Raw genomic sequence first — 20,122 nt, forward strand, 5'->3', positions numbered from 1 at the left:
TATCTGCATTTGCCTTAATAGGTCTATTAGTTCCGTGGGGTCCTTGACGGTTAGATTGTAATCCCTCAGATGGTCAGCCGCAATGTTGTGGACTGCTTTCTCAAGGAGTTTTGTCGGAGACCTGGCCTTGTCTAGAATGGGTCTAAGAGACTGTGCGGGCTTATTGTGTTTTCGCAAAAGCGAATAACTTAGGTGTGTCTGGTGAGGCCACTGACATCCTTCTTAATTTCAGCTCATTGGCAAGAGATGTTTTTGTAAAGCGTGTGCAACGAGCCTGTAGTTTGTATACAAATCCTTCATCAATCGGTTCACAATCCGTTTCGGTAATGTATTGCTGCATAAGATCTCTGTATGTGGATTCTTTTAGGAGTACTAATGCCCTGCTCTTGTCGGCTTTCAATATAATGATTCGTTCCCTCTTTAGCCAGTTTTTGGTTTTTTGTAGAAGATGCCAAAAACCTTCCTCCTGCGTTTTGTTGTTCTTGTCGGAACAGATTTCTAATGCGGCTCTCCATCTGTAGTACTCCTTTTGGATATTATTCATGCCTCTGATTAGCTTTTCAATATGCGGCATGACCTTATCTAAGCTTGTAATCGGGGTCTCCGGCGTATACATCGGCCCATGCGCCAAGGTGTTAATTAAATAGTCCGGCGGAGAAATGTTATCCCAGCATACTAATGGAATTACCGGCATGTCTTTTTCGACCGGTCTTTGCTTTTTTAAAATCCAACGCATCTTTTTCTTGTAATTTGCGGTCAGGTTCCTCTTTAAGATTTCCTCAAATGCGGCGGCCTTTCTGTTTGCTACTTCCAGATCCGTTACACTTTGTTCAAATAGAACATTTTCTTCTTTGATTAATTTATCTAGCCTGGAATACACGCTCTTTCTAGTTGATCTAATTGCCTTTCTTAGACAAAGATTTCTCAGCTTTGGTAGTAGGGACTTACATCCTTTCGGGAGATGTATGCGGTATATCGTCATAGGAAATACTTTGTTCCTCTTGCATTCTAATAGGAAATCCAATTTGGCTCTGGCCCTAGTTAGGGCTAGCACTAATCTTTTGTACATTTTGGCCGGCATAGCAATGTAAACCACCCAATCTACTAGTCTGACTACCGGTTTATTTAATCCATAACCTCTTTTCTAATGTGAGTTTAGCCGATTGGGTGAAAAGATGTCACGACAATTGAGCGGTCAACACTGCCGTGTGGGAGTGGAAGAATTTCACTGAGACAGGTTTTCCATCTCAAAACCGTTTAATAAAATAAAACTTTCTTACAATATTTCCTTGAACAAAGGGGTAACAGCACAAAGCACGAGAATTAAGTCCAGATAAAGTTCGAATGTTCGGGATTTCTTTTCCTACAGTTCGGCGTGGACGGTGAAATGATCGTAGACCCCGAGGCGTTGGGCACGACTTCAGGTGATTTTTCTCCGAGGAACCTGGATGACATGACAGAGCTAGGCGACATGACAGAGAGGTTGTTTCCACGATGTCCGAAAAGTTCCCTCCTAATTTTACGGAAACACACACGTCCAAGATAGGATGAGCCAAGTACTGAGAGAACTAATGACCGAGAACGTCATCTCCTCTTTTTCTTCGGGTTTTATAACTTTCCTTTGAGTCCCAGATCGAACATTCCGATAGGCCAATGCCGACTTGCCTCCGCTCTCTAATTGGTCCCCCCCTTCGCTACGAATTGTAACGAGATCAGAACCCAGGTCGTTGGATGAGTCAACATCGACTGACAATTCGATTCCTATCGAAGATGTTCGATCTAAGTACTCAAATTCATCTATTGTTTTAACCTGAGAAGTCCGACTTTCTTGGAAATCTCTACAGACATGCCCTTTTATGGATATAAAACATTCATTTTTCGTTTTCCCCTTTTTTCTTGTTGATGGTTTTTTTCAACATAAATTTATTATAATAATAATTATTATTATTGGCTTCTATTCCAAAACAATGGGAAAAAAATTTCTTTTCCCCTTTTTGCACAAATTCTAGACCTATTTCCGAAGCTTCACACTAACCTTTGTATCCGGTACATCTTCTTTTATTGTCCAACAACAAACGTTTTCGGCCTCACTCGAGGTCTGCTTCAGGTTAATCGAACAAAAGAACAAACGAGAATTGGCCTCACCAGACACACCTAAGTTACTCGCTTTTGCGAAAACACACAAGCCCGCACAGTCTCTTAGACCCATTCTAGACAAGGCCAGGTCTCCGACGAAACTCCTTGAGAAAGCAGTCCACAACATTGCGGCTGACCATCTGAGGGATTACAGTCTAACCGTCAAGGACCCCACGGAACTAATAGACCTATTAAGGCAAATGCAGATAACAGATGGGGCACACATCACGGTGTTGGACTTTGTCTCATTATACCCATTGATAAAGTTAGAACCATGTTTCTGCGCTCTGAGGGATCTCCTCTTGACCAAATGCAGAACACCAACACAACACATCGTAAGCAAGCCCTCGAGCTGGCACATCTCATGTGTTATAACTCCATATTTCAGTTCAACAACAGAGCATATATACAGAAACATGGGGTACCCATGGGCAGCCCGCTTTCAGGCGACTTATGTGAACTGGTCATACGTAAATTGGAACAAACCGTCATACCACAATATAGGTCCAATATAGTTATATATAAAAGATATGTGGATGACGTATTTATCCTGTGGAAAACGGAAACGAACATCAATGATTTTTTAAGTCGCATGAACAACAATCCATACGGGTTGACCCTTAAAATGGACCAAATATCTACCACCAATGCCCACTTCTTGGATATCAACATTAGACTAAATGGAAGAAGGATTGAAACGGGTATATACTATAAACCTGGCTACATCCCATGGTTTATTCCAGCAAAATCAGCCGACCCGTACACATATAAAAATTGCAGCTTTCCGTGCTTTAGTTAGAAGGGCATATACACACCCTTCCAAATTGGAGGATACTAGGATGGAGCTACAGAAGATAGAATGCATCGCGATAGCACATGGGTACCAAAAAGAACTGATACGAAAGCTAGCACGAGCCTATTCCAGACCACGGGATACGCAGGCGGATCGGATTCAGGAACCGGCCAGCCGATACACGGTGGTAGAATACAATCGGCGGTTACAGTCCTTATATAAGGAAATGGCAACCAAAAGTGGTACCAGAGTGGCGTACAAAAGGTCCCAAGATATATATAAATTATTGTGCAACGCCAGGGACAAAATGAACCCGCTTCGAGCTCCAGGTGTATACAGTATTCCAGTGAGAGATGACAGATTTGGGCGTGAATTGGTATACATTGGCTCCACTAAACGTTCCATCCAACAGAGAGTCAAGGAGCACAGATACGATATAAACCATGCTCGTTGCACCACCGCCTTATCCACCTATGCCACCGATCCAGAAGTCCACGCGGACCTATCCAACGCCAGGCTGATAAATAGAGCCTTTCAAACGGAGGACATCAGGGCCCTCAAAGCCCTGGAAATATACAGGGCCGGCCGAGTAGGGAAATGCATAAACTTTAAAGACGGCAACGCCCTTTCATACGCATGGCATTACGTATGCGAAGAATACGAAAACAGCAACGCCACATAGCACATGCGTATATTCAAAATTAGATTTGAATATATTCTAAAAGTTCCTCGAGGATTAATTCAAATAATCTGGAAGCCAATTCTCGTTTGTTCTTTTGTTCGGTTAACCTGAAGCAGACCTCGAGTGAGGCCGAAAACGTTTGTTGTTGAACAGTAAAAGATGTACCGGATACAAAGGTTAGAAAAGAGGTTACGAATACTTTGGGCTACTTTTTAGAAAATTTTTGGCTACAAAAGCTAAAATCATTTGGCCCGCTGTCATACTCGAGACAAAAAATTGGCACTTAAGCAGTTTGAGTTTGACACCCCTGATTTATATGGTATTACTTTTAAGCCTTTTTTAACATCTTAGTGAATTTAATCATTCATAAGAATAATATTTTTTTTACTATTTATTAAATAGATAATATGTACAGTACAATAGTTTTAAAATAAAAAGTATGTATTATTGTAGTTACAGTTTAATATGAATGGTTTGTGTCACATTGAAGTTAAATGATAAACAAATACCGATAGTAACAGAAACAAATCTGTTTGTAATACGTGCAATTGTTTTAAACAAATACAGATCACTTTTTTAATTGTAGCAACTTATTTATTAAAATTGTTTTTGATCAGTTTGACTGTTTTAAACTTTTTTAGAAAGTTCTTTAGTGTCTTGTTTTGTAGATGTTTCTTCTTTCCTTTACTGTGATGCTCCACAGCCACCTCAGCATCAGTTTTCATGGGTAATCAGTTCTGGATATATAGGGCCAAGCCCTCACTTCCTTGCTAATGCCATTGTAGATCTGACTGAACTCACAATGGGTACAGAAAAAAGGTGCTCTTAGTTCCATAAGGCATAATGTGCTTTAAAAAGTCTTTCTGCTCCGTTGGTCAGAATCAGATGCTTGATACAGTTGAGATTAAAAGTACTCTAACAATTACATGCTCTGTGCATTCGTGGCAAAGCTTTTATGAATTATGGTAAAAGTAGTATATTCATTTACAGGTTTATTTTGGTTACTGTGGGACATCAGTAAATTGGGGCTCAGATAATCAGGGTTATATACTATATTCCTTTTTTTAGGTTATAAAAATGAGTATTAAAAGTAGTAATTAAACTTATTAATTATATTTTAAATTTATTTAATTTCAGGCATGTAATGAACTTGATCAAGTATGGATAGAATCAGGTGTTAGTGAAAATGCAGTTTCTGGACACATCCAAGTTATAATTCCTGGTGAAACAGCTTGCTTTGCAGTAAATATTTATAAAATAAATTTTTAATAATTATTTAGTTCATGTTTAAAATAATTTATGAACAATAATGAACCTATGTTAAGAAAAACATTATACCTGATAATTAGTATTTCATTTAAAAGTAAAAGTATTTAATTTAAATGAGAAATAAGTTAAGAAAAATGAGAAATAAGTTAAGTTAAGTAAGTTAAGAAGGGGCCATATTTATTTGTGAGCCAAAGTAGAATGTTTTTTTATATTTTGCTAATTTAGAAATTTTATATCTGACTCCACCTATACCTTTCAACAGTCTTATACTGCTTTGCTTTGCTCCACACAAGCTACATGGATCATAAATTAACAAGAGTAAGACTATCACACACAAGTTACCCAGAAGAGAGAGGATAACCAATTTTTTTCTCTTCACATCAGCATCTGCATAAATCTTTATCAAGACATTTAATTTTTAAACCTGTGTTGATCCAGTAACTCTGTTTCTTGCAATTTTATATTAATAATTAACTACAATGAGTACTGGAGTAGGATACATTTTAGGATATATAGGATATTACAAAAACTGAATTGTGACAATTGTAAATTCAAATTGTCTCATGATTCACCTCAGTCCAACTGCTGCAACAGATGATGTGCTCAGCACTGCTTCCTTGGCACAGCTTTGCATAATATTTCACTGATGAGTGAATTTTTCACATAAGATTTGAGTGCTGAATGACTGCTTCATACAGTTTCTCACATGAGTTTCCAGTGTCAGTAGGGTTGCCATAATTGCCAAGCATTGATACAGGACATTTATTTAAATGCTAAATAAATAAAACATGAAAAAAGTGGGTAGGTAATGGTTTATTTTACCACATCTACTTGACTTAAATACCGGTTAACTTAATACACACTCACTTCGTTTAACCTAAATATCCGGTACTTCTTGATCGTCCCAACGAACGTTTTCGTCCTCTTCGAGGACTGCCTCAGGTTATTCGAACAAAAGAATAAATTAGAGCAGGATTCCAATTTTTTGAATTAATTTCTCGAGGAACTTTCAAACTATTCGAATATAATTTGACTGTACGCGTGCGCTATGACGCGTTGCCTTTTTCGTATTCGTCACACACATAACGCCACGCATGCGACAGAGTGTTGCCGTCTTTGGTGTTTATGCATTTTCCAGTGCGTCCGGCCCTGTATATTTCTAGGGCCTCTAGGGCCCTGATGTCATCCGTTTGCAATGCTGAGTTTATCAATTTGGCGTTGTTCAGGTCAGCGTGTATTTCTGGATCTGTGGCGTAGGTTGATAAGGCGGTGGTACACCGTTGATGGCTTATATCATACCTATGTTCTTTGACCCTTTGTTGGATTGATCTTTTCGTGGAGCCGATGTATACCAGTTCTTGCCCTACTCTGTCATCTCTTACTGGGATACTGTATACCCCCGGTGCTCTAAGAGGGTTCAATTTGTCTTTGGCGTTGCGCAACAATTTGTAAACATCTTGTGACCTTTTGTATGCCACCTTGGTACCCGTTTTGGTTGCGATTTCTTTGTATAAGGTCTTTAATCGCTGGTTGTACTCGACTACTGCGTATCGGCTGGTCTGTTCCTGCAACCGATTACCGTGTGTATTTTGCGTATCTCTTGGTCTGGCATAGGTTCCTGCTAGCTTTCGTATTAGACTTTTCTCGTATCCATGTGCTATCGCAATGCGCTCTATCCTCCGTAGCTCCCTCTTCGTATCTCTCATCTTGGAAGGGTGTGTATATGCCCTTCTAACCAAAGCCCGGAAGGCTGCAATTTTATACGTGTATGGGTCGGCTGATTTTGCTGGAATAAACCATGGGATGTAGCCAGGTTTATAGTATATACCAGTTTCAATTTCTCTTCCATTTAGTTTGACATCTATATCCAAGAAGTGGACATTGTTGCTAGAGGTTTGGTTAATTTTTAGGGTTAACCCATACGGATTGTTGTTCATGTGATTTACAAAATCGATGATGTTCGCGTTCTTTTTCCATACTATGAATACAACTAATAGACATATTAAGACAAACGCAGCTTACAGATGGGGCACTCTTCACTGTGTTAGATTTCATCTCATTATACCCATCAATAAAGTTGGAACCATGTTTCTGTGCTCTGAGAGATCTCCTGTTGGCTAAATGCAGAACATCAACACATCCGTAAGCAAGCCCTCGAGCTAGCCCATCTCATGTGTTATAATTCCATATTCCAGTTCAACAACAGAGCCTATATACAGAAACGTGGGGTACCCATGGGCAGCCCGCTATCAGGCGATCTGTGTGAATTAGTTCTACGTAAACTAGAAGAAACCATCATTCCGCAATATAGCGCTAACATAGTTTTATATAAAAGATATGTGGACGATGTATTCATAGTATGGAAAAAGAACGCGAACATCATCGATTTTGTAAATCACATGAACAACAATCCGTATGGGTTAACCCTAAAAATTGACCAAACCTCTAGCAACAATGTCCACTTCTTGGATATAGATGTCAAACTAAATGGAAGAGAAATTGAAACTGGTATATACTATAAACCTGGCTACATCCCATGGTTTATTCCAGCAAAATCAGCCGACCCATACACGTATAAAATTGCAGCCTTCCGGGCTTTGGTTAGAAGGGCATATACACACCCTTCCAAGATGAGAGATACGAAGAGGGAGCTACGGAGGATAGAGCGCATTGCGATAGCACATGGATACGAGAAAAGTCTAATACGAAAGCTAGCAGGAACCTATGCCAGACCAAGAGATACGCAAAATACACACGGTAATCGGTTGCAGGAACAGACCAGCCGATACGCAGTAGTCGAGTACAACCAGCGATTAAAGACCTTATACAAAGAAATCGCAACCAAAACGGGTACCAAGGTGGCATACAAAAGATCACAAGATGTTTACAAATTGTTGCGCAATGCCAAAGACAAATTGAACCCTCTTAGAGCACCGGGGGTATACAGTATCCCAGTAAGAGATGACAGAGTAGGGCAAGAACTGGTATACATCGGCTCCACGAAAAGATCAATCCAACAAAGGGTCAAAGAACATAGGTATGATATAAGCCATCAACGGTGTACCACCGCCTTATCAACCTACGCCACAGATCCAGAAATACACGCTGACCTGAACAACGCCAAATTGATAAACTCAGCATTGCAAACGGATGACATCAGGGCCCTAGAGGCCCTAGAAATATACAGGGCCGGACGCACTGGAAAATGCATAAACACCAAAGACGGCAACACTCTGTCGCACGCGTGGCGTTACGTGTGTGACGAATACGAAAAAGGCAACGCGTCATAGCGCACGCGTACAGTCAAATTATATTCGAATAGTTTGAAAGTTCCTCGAGAAATTAATTCAAAAAATTGGAATCCTGCTCTAATTTATTCTTTTGTTCGAATAACCTGAGGCAGTCCTCGGAGAGGACGAAAATGTTCGTTGGGACGATCAAGAAGTACCGGATATTTAAGTTAAACGAAGTGAGTGTGGTTTATTTTACTATGATAAAAAATCAAAGTTTAAGCAATTAATAAAATGAACACGTAGAATAATAAAAAAGATGCAAGGCTAATCCTTTTTAGCCCAATCATATTTTAAAGTTGATTTTACTTTCTTAATTATATCATTTTCTTCTTTCACATAATTATAAAATTGGGCACAAATCATTTTAAAATTATAATGACAAATCAAAATTACTTCAATTGTCTCCACTGACAATCTGTTTCTTTCATCTAACCATTGAATTGATATTAAGGAAAATATTCTCTCCACATTTGCATTGTGGGCACTGGAATGGCAAATACGTATTTGCATAGCTTTATTAGACATGCCTTCTGATTAATATGCTTTGTATCTGCAAAAAACTTCGGCCATTTTTCTTCCATACTCAGTTGCTTTGTGGTTTCGGTTGGTGTTATTTTTAAATAAATAACAACTAACCCGTAATTATTTTTTATTATAGTCAACTCTAGCCAATAATTCGGCTTTGGTGGATGTATGGTATTATTTTTCTCTAAATAATTTTTTAAATATACAAACTGGTTGAATAGAATCTTAGTGTTGCCAATGTCAATGCTTTTTACTTGTAAATATGCAATACTATGTCCTATTTCCAGGGCACTGCCATGTATCAGCCTCCTCATACAGAATTTAGGGAGAAAACGACCAAAAAGGACAAATAGTAATATGGGACTGAGTAGTGAAATATGATGACAGTCCTGTATATATGGGACGTATGGCAACCCTAAATATCAGAGACATCAAAGTTACATTTTACCAGAAGCATCATCTTCAATGTTGCAACAATATGTTGAGTTTTATCTTATGTCCATATCTTATGTCATATATTTTCACATGAGAGATTATTTCAGTGGATACAATCCCATGGAGCTTAATGTTACCTCTGAAATTGCTATCTAGCAACTTCAGAAGTATCACTCAATCTATATTGGGGTATTGTATTGGACTGTTGATCAACTTGTAGTTATAAATGTCGTACATGTGCAAGAACAATTTCATCTTGTGACAACTGTTCAATTGCTGCCAATGCACCCTATAAATTATACTTGCATTGTCAGCTAGCCAATTCAAGGTATCAAACGCCTCCTATCTTCATGACAGACATTTGTTACATTGTACCCCTAAAGCAGAATGTTTGTGTGCCTTGCCAAGCATTTGGGAGATAGACAGACATGAAGCTCAAATGTGGGAGTGTCCCTCTAAATTGGGACATATGACCACATTAAGTTCTGTTTTTTTTTAAACTAAGATAAGATGCTTTTCTTAAATGATGCAAATTTTAGTTTCACATTTCTTTATTTCAAATTTACAATATTAATGAAATTATGAAAGTATTATAAACTATTAAATTAATTTTAGAATTATTTAAAAAATATAAAATATATTAAGTTTATTGTCTATTAATTTTTTAATTTACAGTGTGCTCCACCATTGGTTGTTGCATCAAATATTGATGAAAAAACATTAAAAAGAGAAGGTGTGTGTGCAGCAAGTTTACCAACAACAATGGGAATTATTGCAGGTTTTCTTGTTCAAACAACACTCAAGTAAATAAATTTTTTATGAAATTATTTGATTAATCACTATAAACTTATATATAATAATTTATTTGTTATTCATATTTATTCATATTAATTTACAATTAAAAAAATGTAAATAAATATGAAATTTTTAAATAAAATATACTCAGCAAAGAAATATTAAAGAAAATTAACATTTATCCACTTGTTTTATTTACTCTATTGGGTTGTTCGGAAAGTTTGTAGCAATTTTTGATAGCCAACAGTTGAGACACCGATTGAGCAAAAATGATTAGAATTGTACAAACCAATGAATATTACGATAAATGACCTTGAGATGCGTCCGTTACAAAAAAACCGTTAAGATTATTCAAATAGCATTTAATTTGTCTCATTGCAAAAATGGTTGCAAACAATGTGCATTATCGACACTTGTTTCTTTTCTTCTTTTGTAAAGGCAAAAATGCTGTACAAACATCAAAAAAGATATGTGATGTTTGTGGTGGGAGTGCTGTATCAGAATCAACTGTTCGAAAGTGGTTTGCAAAATTGGCCAATAGAAAAGGCGTTGTGTTTCACCAAGATAATGCCAGACCTCACATGTCTTTACGAACACGCCAAAAATTATTGGAACTAGGCTGGGATGTTTTACCCCACCCTCCTTACTCACCCAACCTTGCCCCGTTTGACTATCATTTCTTCCGTTCTTTGCAAAATTCCCTTCATGATAAAAACTTTGATAGTTTGGAAGCTTGCAAAAACCACGTGGATCAGTTTTTCGTGGGAAAAACTAGAAAGTTCTACGAAGAGGGTATCATGAAGCTCCCCCATAGATGGCAACACGTCATTAAAAACAATGGCGCATACATAATGGAATAAAAGTATATTTTTAGTTTTAAAACAATTTCTTTTATTTCTCTTAAAAATCGCTACAAACTTTTCGAACAACCCAATATAATGTTATTTTCAATTAATTCTAATAAGAAGTAATATATATTTTAATCTGTGTAGAAACTAATGAAAATTTATGATAAAATTTTATAATTGCTTTGTTAATTGTAAATTAAATATTGTAGTGATATAAATTGTAATACAGTAAAACCTTGTTAAGTCAAAGTTTAAGGAGTAAAGAAAATTCTGATTTTGAGTTTCATGTTAACGAGTTTAATATCTGAGTTTAAATTTTTTCTGGTCATAAATTTCCTGTTATCAAGCCATTTCTTAAGAATCTGTTTACAGAATGATTACAAAATTACATACAGTGCTTTTGAATGCATTGTCAAGGTACCCCTTGTAACCCAATCAGAATACCAGTAATGTACTGTATCATTAAAAGGATGTTGACATGAGGTTGTAATAGCATGATGCTGTGTTTAGTATGGAGCCATAGTGTATGTTTATCTTAATTGTCTGATTCACACAGAGTATAAGATAAAATAAAAATAATCTACTATAAAATGGTGGATATATTATATGGAAAACCTTACATGTTGTGCCTATGTCCTGTAGCTTTGAATAACCACAATTTTGAGTTAAATGCAGTTTCACTTCATAAGGATTTACTATAGTTTGATTAAATGTATTTGAAGTGAGGGATTATATTTGTGAATAAGCATTTTCATAGTTAAAAAAGATAAATTTTAAAAATAGTTTATATCATAAATATAAACACATTTTTATGATATAGTATAAACTTTTAAAGATTTAATATACAATAAGCTTATAACTAAATTTATATTGGAAGATGATATTAATGCATGTATGTTATCAATATGTATGACAGCAATAATTATTCATATAATAAATTATTTCAGATATTTACTTGGATTTGGTAATGTAACATATTATGTAGGCTACAATGCTCTACAAGACTTCTTTCCTACAATGGCTATGAAACCAAATCCTAACTGTGAAGACAGTTATTGTAGAAAAAAACAGGAAATATTCAAAGTAAGTATATTTTTTTAATAGATTTTAATAAGTATAAATTACTGTAAATATCAATGTTATATATAATTAAATATAGATAACCCTGTACAATTTAAATATCAAAAATAGTTAGTAATCGGTTACTTACACTTTAATTTTTTGTACTTACACTTTTTACAATATTATTGAATTTAATAATTACTTTTTGAGATAGATTTAAATAATCTTTTAATAACATTTTCACTATTTTTCATATTTTATTGTATGGTAATTGATTCAACTGAATTAAAATATTTTAATTTTAGAAATCTTTCATCTGATATATTACAACTTTAAAACCAATGATTCTAATATAAAAAATAGCATCAGAAAGATGTTTAAAATTTCTGAATTCACTTTAATAAAAGCTAGCTATTATTTAAAAAAAGACTTTAGGATGTTGCACTAACTGGAGTTCTGTGTTTTATCTAAGCATTTTTAAGAGAAAAATGAACCAAAATTATTTTATATTCATTTTATTAAAAGAATTAAAGAAGTAAATTGTTTTTTGATTTTCATTTATTCTAAATATTCTTTTAGTAATCAAAATTTTAGGTTAATAATAAGAGCAAAAAATATTTAAATATTCTTTCTACTTGATCTTCATAAAGACAGTTGTTTATTGGATTATAAATACTAGTATCAAAAACGAAATATTTTTATATTTTCAACAGTAAATATTTTACTGTTTTTAAAATAATAAGTAAATAAATATATATATCTACTGACCTGATTTTTAGATTAATGCCAAGTAATTATCAGATTGCATTGACTCTAATTCAAGAGATGGTGTCTAATGTCTACTTCTCTGCCAAATTACTTAAAATTTAATTATTATTTTTAAAAAAATATAAAATATCATGAATATACAAAAAAAAAATTTCTTGCTACTCTTTCCATCATTCACATCAGTGACAGTCCAAAATATGAATTCTCACATAAGGAGACAACCTTTTCTTTGAGACTACACCTCTGCAATAGAATGTAAATGGTAACAGCATCCTTTGCCAATATCACAATATAATATGTAAAGTAAAAATTTTAAACTTGGCTGATGGTATTTAATTTTTAAAAAATATAAAATATTATGAATACACGAAGAAAAAATTTCTTGCTTTGCTAATTTAATTATTAAATAATAGCATTACTATAGCCAAATGTAATCCAGCAATTATTTGGCATTAAATTAATAAGTATTTTATTTAATAGCTTAAGAATATTAGAAAGATGATAGTTGTTTTAATTTTTTAATTAATTTTTCTAGTTATGATGCATTCTAATTATTGTGGATTTTAAAATAAATTAATTGCTACTTATGGAAATAATCTTTATAGAAATCAAATTTGGAAAAATATAGTACAAAATATCATTTTATAGAAAAATTCTGTAAAATAATATTTTCAGTACACGTATCATTATGTGAAAAGTTTTTATAAACACAAGTAACTATAGTTTTAAAATATTTTTTGAATGCTATATTTAATATTTACATGTTTCACTTGTATTTAATATATACTATCTTTGTATAATTAATTTATTAATATCATTAAATGAGATTTAAAATAAGATTATTTACATTTTTAAATTAAAAAAATGAAGATTTTTATCATAATTACATAAAATGAATTATAGGTAACTTAATCACAAAGCAATATGAAATTTTAGATTATAGTATAGCAAATACTTTTATTAATTTTATTACAGTATTTTACAAAATTTTTTATAGGAAAAATTGGCCCTTAAACCAAAAGAAATTGTTAAAGAAGAAATAGATGATACAATTGTTCATGAAGATAATGAATGGGGTAAATATAAAAAAAATTCAATATAATCCAGAACGGTGTCATAGCACCATTGAAGATATGGACACTACAATATTTTCAGGATGAAGATATCTTCACTTTGAAAATATTATAGTGTGTATCGATTATTAATCTAATATTCTTATTAATATTATCTGTTTGTACTTTGCCAATTTGTTGTAAAAAATTCTGAAAAAAATGATAATTTACTAGTTGTACTAAGTAACTTGTTACTTAGCTGCATATTTGAAAAGAATTCCATAACTTAAAAATGGGGTATTCTAAGTTAGCAGTCTTGCACCATGAATGCATGAGTGAAACTAGTTACTGGTTCATCCCAAAATTCTTTGGTGAGTGAATGGTGAATTATTCATTTTTATTTGACTTAGAATGTCACATTGTCATGATTTGAGTTAAAATTTTAGTGTACTAAGTGTAAATAAATAATTTTGCAGTCATTCCTTTTCAATGGCCATTGTTGTACAAGTAAAAAATGGCTCAACCCTCTAAATCAGTGGCTCTCAATTTTTTTTTTTTTTTGTTTTATGACCTCCCTCAGAGACTTGCTCAGCTCTGTGGTCTCCTCATTTGGAAAGTTATTAATACATAAATATAAACATCAACAGAAACCCAATGCATAGCAAATGAACATCCACACTGCCATAAATAATCGGGCTATAATTTGGAAATAATAATTATAAATTATAAATGAATTTGGCACTAGAGGGAGGCATTAGGTGCCATCTTGTATTAAAATTAATAATTATAATATTTGAATAATTAATTTAGATTAAACTGGAAGAAAAGAATCAGTCCAAAGCGGGACTTGAACCTGCAACTCCCACTTACCATGTGGACGTGTTGCCAGTTGTGCTACCCGGACCTTTGGGCCGATCTCCTCTTCCAGTATATATAAGCTTAAGATATAACATCGATGGCTATATTTATTTATAATTTATAATTATTATTTCCAAATTATAGCCTGATTATTTACAGCAGTATGGGTGTTCATTATTAATATATTTTTACAGTAAACAAGTATTGGATTGTAAACTCAGAAATGATAATTAAAATAAAAAGTAATGAAACTGAAAAGTATCAATTTCTTTCTTGAAGAAAAGTCTTTCATTTATAATGTAAAGAATCACAATTGTATTAAATGTAAAACAAATATTTAAAAAACCAAAAAATTAATAATTATTAACTAAGAAAAAATTCCACATATTCCCTAAATTTGTAATAACATAAAATTTGTATTTTATGTTATTAAAATAAATTGAATTCTAAAATAGGTAAATGTTTAAAAAATAAAAACTCTTAGTTTTCAGTTGACTTTCAGTGTGAGCCTTTTGGCTGATGAGAAGAAACAAATTTTTGTGTATTTGGCTGGAAATTCATTAAACATAATTGAAAATCTTACTTGTTTTCAATATTCAATCTGTTTTGATCATTTTATATTAGATGAATTATTCTATTAAAACCCAGTTCAACCAAATAGGAACTTGGAAAATTATAAAAGATTTTTTTTGCTTTGTCCCAAAGCTGAGGGAAATTTCCACACTAATCCAGAAATTGTTCTGAATCACTGTTGATCCACAAGATATTCTTGTAGTTTCAGAACCATATTAGCCACATTTACTTCATGTGGATCCAAATGAATGGATTCATTTCATATCAATTTTGTTTTTCAAACTATGTTTTCCTTGTTATTGGATTTTCAATTAGTATTTTGTAATATAACATTTACAATCAATTTGTACAAAATAGAAAACAAATTTATATATCCTACTTTGTAAATTAGCATGGTTTTCTTATAGCTCTGGTAACTCCCTAGTAGTTCTTGTGGCCCCCAATTTTTCCCATTTTTTTTTCCTCTGACATGTTTCATTGTTTCTTGGGAAGCCATGTAGCTCCTGTTGAGAACCACTGTCCTATATGATAATGCAACTGGAAGTGCATTAGGGACAGGAGCTCCTTAGCTAGATGGACCAGTCATCTTTCTAAACTATCTTTACTGTGTTTCACAAAGATTGCAAATTATAACTCCAGGTAACTAATGATTTTATAGTAAGCAATAAAGTATCTTGTTATTGTTAAAGAAGATGTCTTATTGCTTTTGTTTTCGCCATACAATGTTTCTGAATTGCCTTACTTGGGCAGACAATTCATACACTATTACATTCATATTTATTCATTGTATCCATATTCTCCTGGTCAGCTATATTTTCATTCTCACAAAAAATGATGGTATGCCACTTATCCAGAATAATCAAATTCAGTTCATTTTTCCACCTTTAATGATTGATAAAAATTGTTTAAATTCATGTAATTAGTCTTATGCAATGTTTGAAATACTCTTAAGACCTAAACACCAGATTATTTATGAACTATTAATTAAATAATTGAATTACATAATTTGGCCCAAAACTAGACAGTTAGCTACAATCTTGTACTATTATTCATAATGATTAAAGATTAATTTTGAATTAATCTTTAATTATTAATATAGCTTGTAAATAATTGGATTTTTAGGTCTTGGTTAATTGATCATTGAGTTTGGTTTATGTTTATATACTTTTAATTCATAATTTAAAATTCCAAATTTATTTTTTACAATGTTTATCAATTGTCCTTATTCATTTAAGCATGAGAATACATTCAACATGGATTTGATTTGTTTTTGTGTAAAAAAATTTATGTTTATTTATTGCCACTTAAATATATAATAAAATTTTATCAAAGATTGATTATAAGTTAATAATGTAAATCATAGTATATCTAAATATTAGAAAATTTAATTCTTAATTTATATTTTTACTTCATTATATTTATATATTGTATTTCATATGTATTCTATTATTAACTTGAAACCAGTATTTCAACATTATCTGTTTATTCTAATACTTAATCTTGAATTTATTAATTCTTAATACAACAAAATTAAATATATGATTTTAAAATGAATCTGTAATACTCTGAAGTATTTAATTTAAACCATATTTTGACTTTTGTGTTTTAATTTAATTTGGTTTCAAAATATAAATTTAAAAATAAATTTTTATAACATTAATTATAATAGGAATATTTTATTAAGTGTGTTTCTTTAATTTTCTTTTTAATAAATAAAATGTGTATTAGGAATCTGTGTAGTATCTGAAACATCTCCAAATGACGAAAATGAAGAAGCTGAGTCTGTTGCAGGATTAGCAGGAGGGCTTAAATATGCTTATACTAAACCAGCTTCAAATGTAATTAATTCTCTTAAAACGTTATAAAATTCTTAACAATTATTAATAAAAATTTTTCTTCTAGTCAACAACAGGACCAGTGGTTGGCGATACCGACGAATCTCTTGACGATTTAATGGCAAAAATGAAGGCTCTTTAACAATTATTATTTTTAATCATTTATACAATTTAAATATTATTTTAATACTTATTTCAAGATGTTATTGATGGGGTTTATAATTCTTTTTTATTTTCGGTATAAGATTTTGTAAATAATATATGAAATTAAATATGTTTTGTTGAAACTTGTTTTTCAAATATAATATCAAACATATTGAAATAAACTAATTTATGATAAAGCTGTTAAAAAACACTTTCCTAGCCTAAGTCATTTTATAACTATTGTTAACCATTAACAATAGTTACATGTGAAATCATTAATCAAATCGGAAAATATACATTATTGTGTAATTCATATTTAAATTTATATTATGTCATTCATATCTAAATGTCTGATAAGAAGTGATTTAGATGACGATCGGTCAAACATTAAAAAGATTATTATATTTACTATCGATCAGTATAAAACGTTTGATTGTTTAATATATATGGGTTTTGTTTAAAATAAATAATGTAAATCATCTGAAAACAAACTATATGCTAACTGATTGACTTTCCAATTCTATCGCAGAAATGTCCAACAAATTCTTCAGAATTGTTTATAGAACAGGCTTACTTGGATACAAGTTTAAGTTGTTTGCTCTTGTTTCTAGTTTTACATAAATCATTCAAAATATGTTGGTCCTTACATTAAATTAGACGGATTTTATTGACTTGATAGTGTACAAGTTTTGTAGATTTACTGGATAATTGTATTCCACCTCGGTATAAAGAATCGAAGTTTTAAAAATTTATGCATGAAATTCTGTAATTAAGCAACTTATGCATAACCATTAAAAGATGATAAAATTCTTATAATTATTAGAGACGTAGTTTCTACGAATTTTTATTTTTAATATATTCTCCCCACAGCCTTCCTACATAAATCGCACAAATCCTAGCTGTTTTTTTGAAATTTTCGATTAACTTATCCTAGAAATAACCAGCGTAGTGAAGTCTGTAAACAACTAGCTTGACTGCTATTCCAATCTTTCCCTTTTTAAAAATGTATCACAAAGATTCCTTTTTATACCATTGGGTATCAGAATATTACCTAAAATTTATTGTGAGAATCGAAATGAATTGACTTTGAAACTAAATAACTATGACAGACTTCATATAAATGCAGAAAACCTACTGGTGTTCTGCATTTATATGATATATTTCACCAAAAATTTATTTTCCAACTGAACTTTGTCTTCTGATTAAAACAGACTTGGTGGTCTGTTTTACTGTTTAGTTTAAGATGAACATTACTGTTTATGGAAAAGTTTTACTCACAAATTTAAAAATTTACCAATATAATAACTAAAAAATATTTAAAACAAAGAGATGACATATTTACAAATAGGCCTATTCACATTTATTTTTGTGTATCAGCAGCAATAATTTTCTCCCATCTGCTCTTTTAACTCGAAATTGTGACTCCTCAAAATGTATCTAAAAGATTGTTAAATTACATTATCAAAATCTATTGCAAACACTTCATAGATTTGTATTTTTAACAGTATTTTATCCACTAACGTCACACGGCATCGAATTCTTAGTTGTTTCCATTTATCTCTTCTGAAATATGGAAGCCATTTAGCTTTCCTCAGCAAGAAAACAAAACAATCTTACACCTCTAGCTGATGAATTTTTACACTTTGGTTCCGTAAACCAAATCGTTTAAAAACATAAATATATAACAAGAAATCCAGCTAATTGAGATCGGAAAAAAAGGTACAAAACACCCGTATACACTACCACAAAGGAACCAATATTGTGACTTCCGCAATGCATCACGGTATCGTGTCCTGACCTTGTATTTATAGATCTCGTGCATGTATTAACACCCAGATCAAATCGTTTAGATCTTCGTCAGCCGTCTGTGCCATTTTTTGCATCGCAAAACGCTCTCCAACGGCCAGAAATAGAGCATTAGGTGATGAAATTCACCAAATACTGATCTAACAGAATTTATTAGATGCAATCGATCTCTTCTTTTACGTTACACTAATACTTTAACCATGGCAATCAAACTCTCACCCTCTTCATCAAGTTTATTCAATAGTTTTTTTTTTTAAATCTTTCCGCCCTGTGGGCACTAAGAGGGCCTCTTTTAGTAGGCCCATTATGGGTTCGTCCGGGCCCACAATGGGGCGACCGGGTGGTGAGGGACGGGGCCCGACATATCCGAACGGACCACCCCCGAAAAATTCCTGGGGATTATTCGACCCGTTCGGATTCGATCCCGGGTCCCCCAGAACGGTAGGCTGCCACCTTTACCGCTCGGCCATCCGGCCGTCTTATTCAATAGTTGAATAATATAGATTTCCTCAAAGAGTTTCTCACAAAAACAAAAATACATTCAACCATACCAGGAATAATACTACTTGTTGGAGACTGTTGACAACTACACTGATGCAACACAACAGTGTGAACACTGTTTGCTGTGTCGTGATGTGATTTGAAGGCACAATATAAAGCCTGGACTCCACATTACCGGAATCCGCGACGTAATCGTAAAACTGAAAGCCAAACTGACGAAACTTTCAGTTTTGGAAGGTTCAGTTGGGCAGAAACAAGACTGAAAGCAAAGTTAAAAATTATTTAACTTTTCCGTTTTCGTTCCGCGCATCTGTCGTACTGCAACCAATAAAAACGCGAGGATTTGTGACGCGTAGTCACGTGCATTCGTCACGTGTAGTTTGATTGTCGTAAAGGCAGAAAGTGTAGCGAAAAGGATGAGGTAACAAATAGATTTGGAATTATTCATTGAAGAAGTTAGAAAATACGACAAAAAAATGTAAATTTCAAAAATTATTAACAATGAAATTGTTAATAAGCGGCCGTCCATAAATTACGTAAGGGCGATTTCGGCCATTCTAGACCTCCACCCACCCGTGTAAGAAACCGTAATATTTTCTTTGATCCCCCTCCCTTTCCTATCTTACTGGATTATCATCAAACTGGATAAAGTTAATATTAAAAATACCGAAAAACCTTTATAATACGGCCAAACGAAAATGAAGTCCGACACATAGGATTTTTTTTAAAGCCAGAAATTCGAGGAGA

The 20,122-nt window shown here is 33.0% G+C and overlaps 1 protein-coding gene across 1 annotated transcript in view; it reads left to right on the top strand.

Annotated features, from left to right (window-relative positions):
* The window catches only part of Uba5 (Ubiquitin-like activating enzyme 5), a 30,515-nt gene extending 13,304 nt beyond the window's left edge, over window positions 1–17,211 (top strand). The window contains exons 7-12 of the mRNA XM_067267734.1: window positions 4,749–4,853; window positions 9,809–9,936; window positions 11,724–11,859; window positions 13,604–13,682; window positions 16,818–16,927; window positions 16,992–17,211. Coding sequence (XP_067123835.1) covers window positions 4,749–4,853; window positions 9,809–9,936; window positions 11,724–11,859; window positions 13,604–13,682; window positions 16,818–16,927; window positions 16,992–17,066 — 633 coding nt within the window. The 3' untranslated portion in view covers window positions 17,067–17,211. The remainder of the gene's footprint in view (window positions 1–4,748; window positions 4,854–9,808; window positions 9,937–11,723; window positions 11,860–13,603; window positions 13,683–16,817; window positions 16,928–16,991) is intronic.
* Window positions 17,212–20,122: the final 2,911 nt, after the last annotated feature.

Source organism: Centruroides vittatus, unplaced genomic scaffold (assembly GCF_030686945.1).
Source record: "Centruroides vittatus isolate TY-2023 unplaced genomic scaffold, ASM3068694v2 contig_3077, whole genome shotgun sequence".
Taxonomy (NCBI): domain Eukaryota; kingdom Metazoa; phylum Arthropoda; class Arachnida; order Scorpiones; family Buthidae; genus Centruroides; species Centruroides vittatus.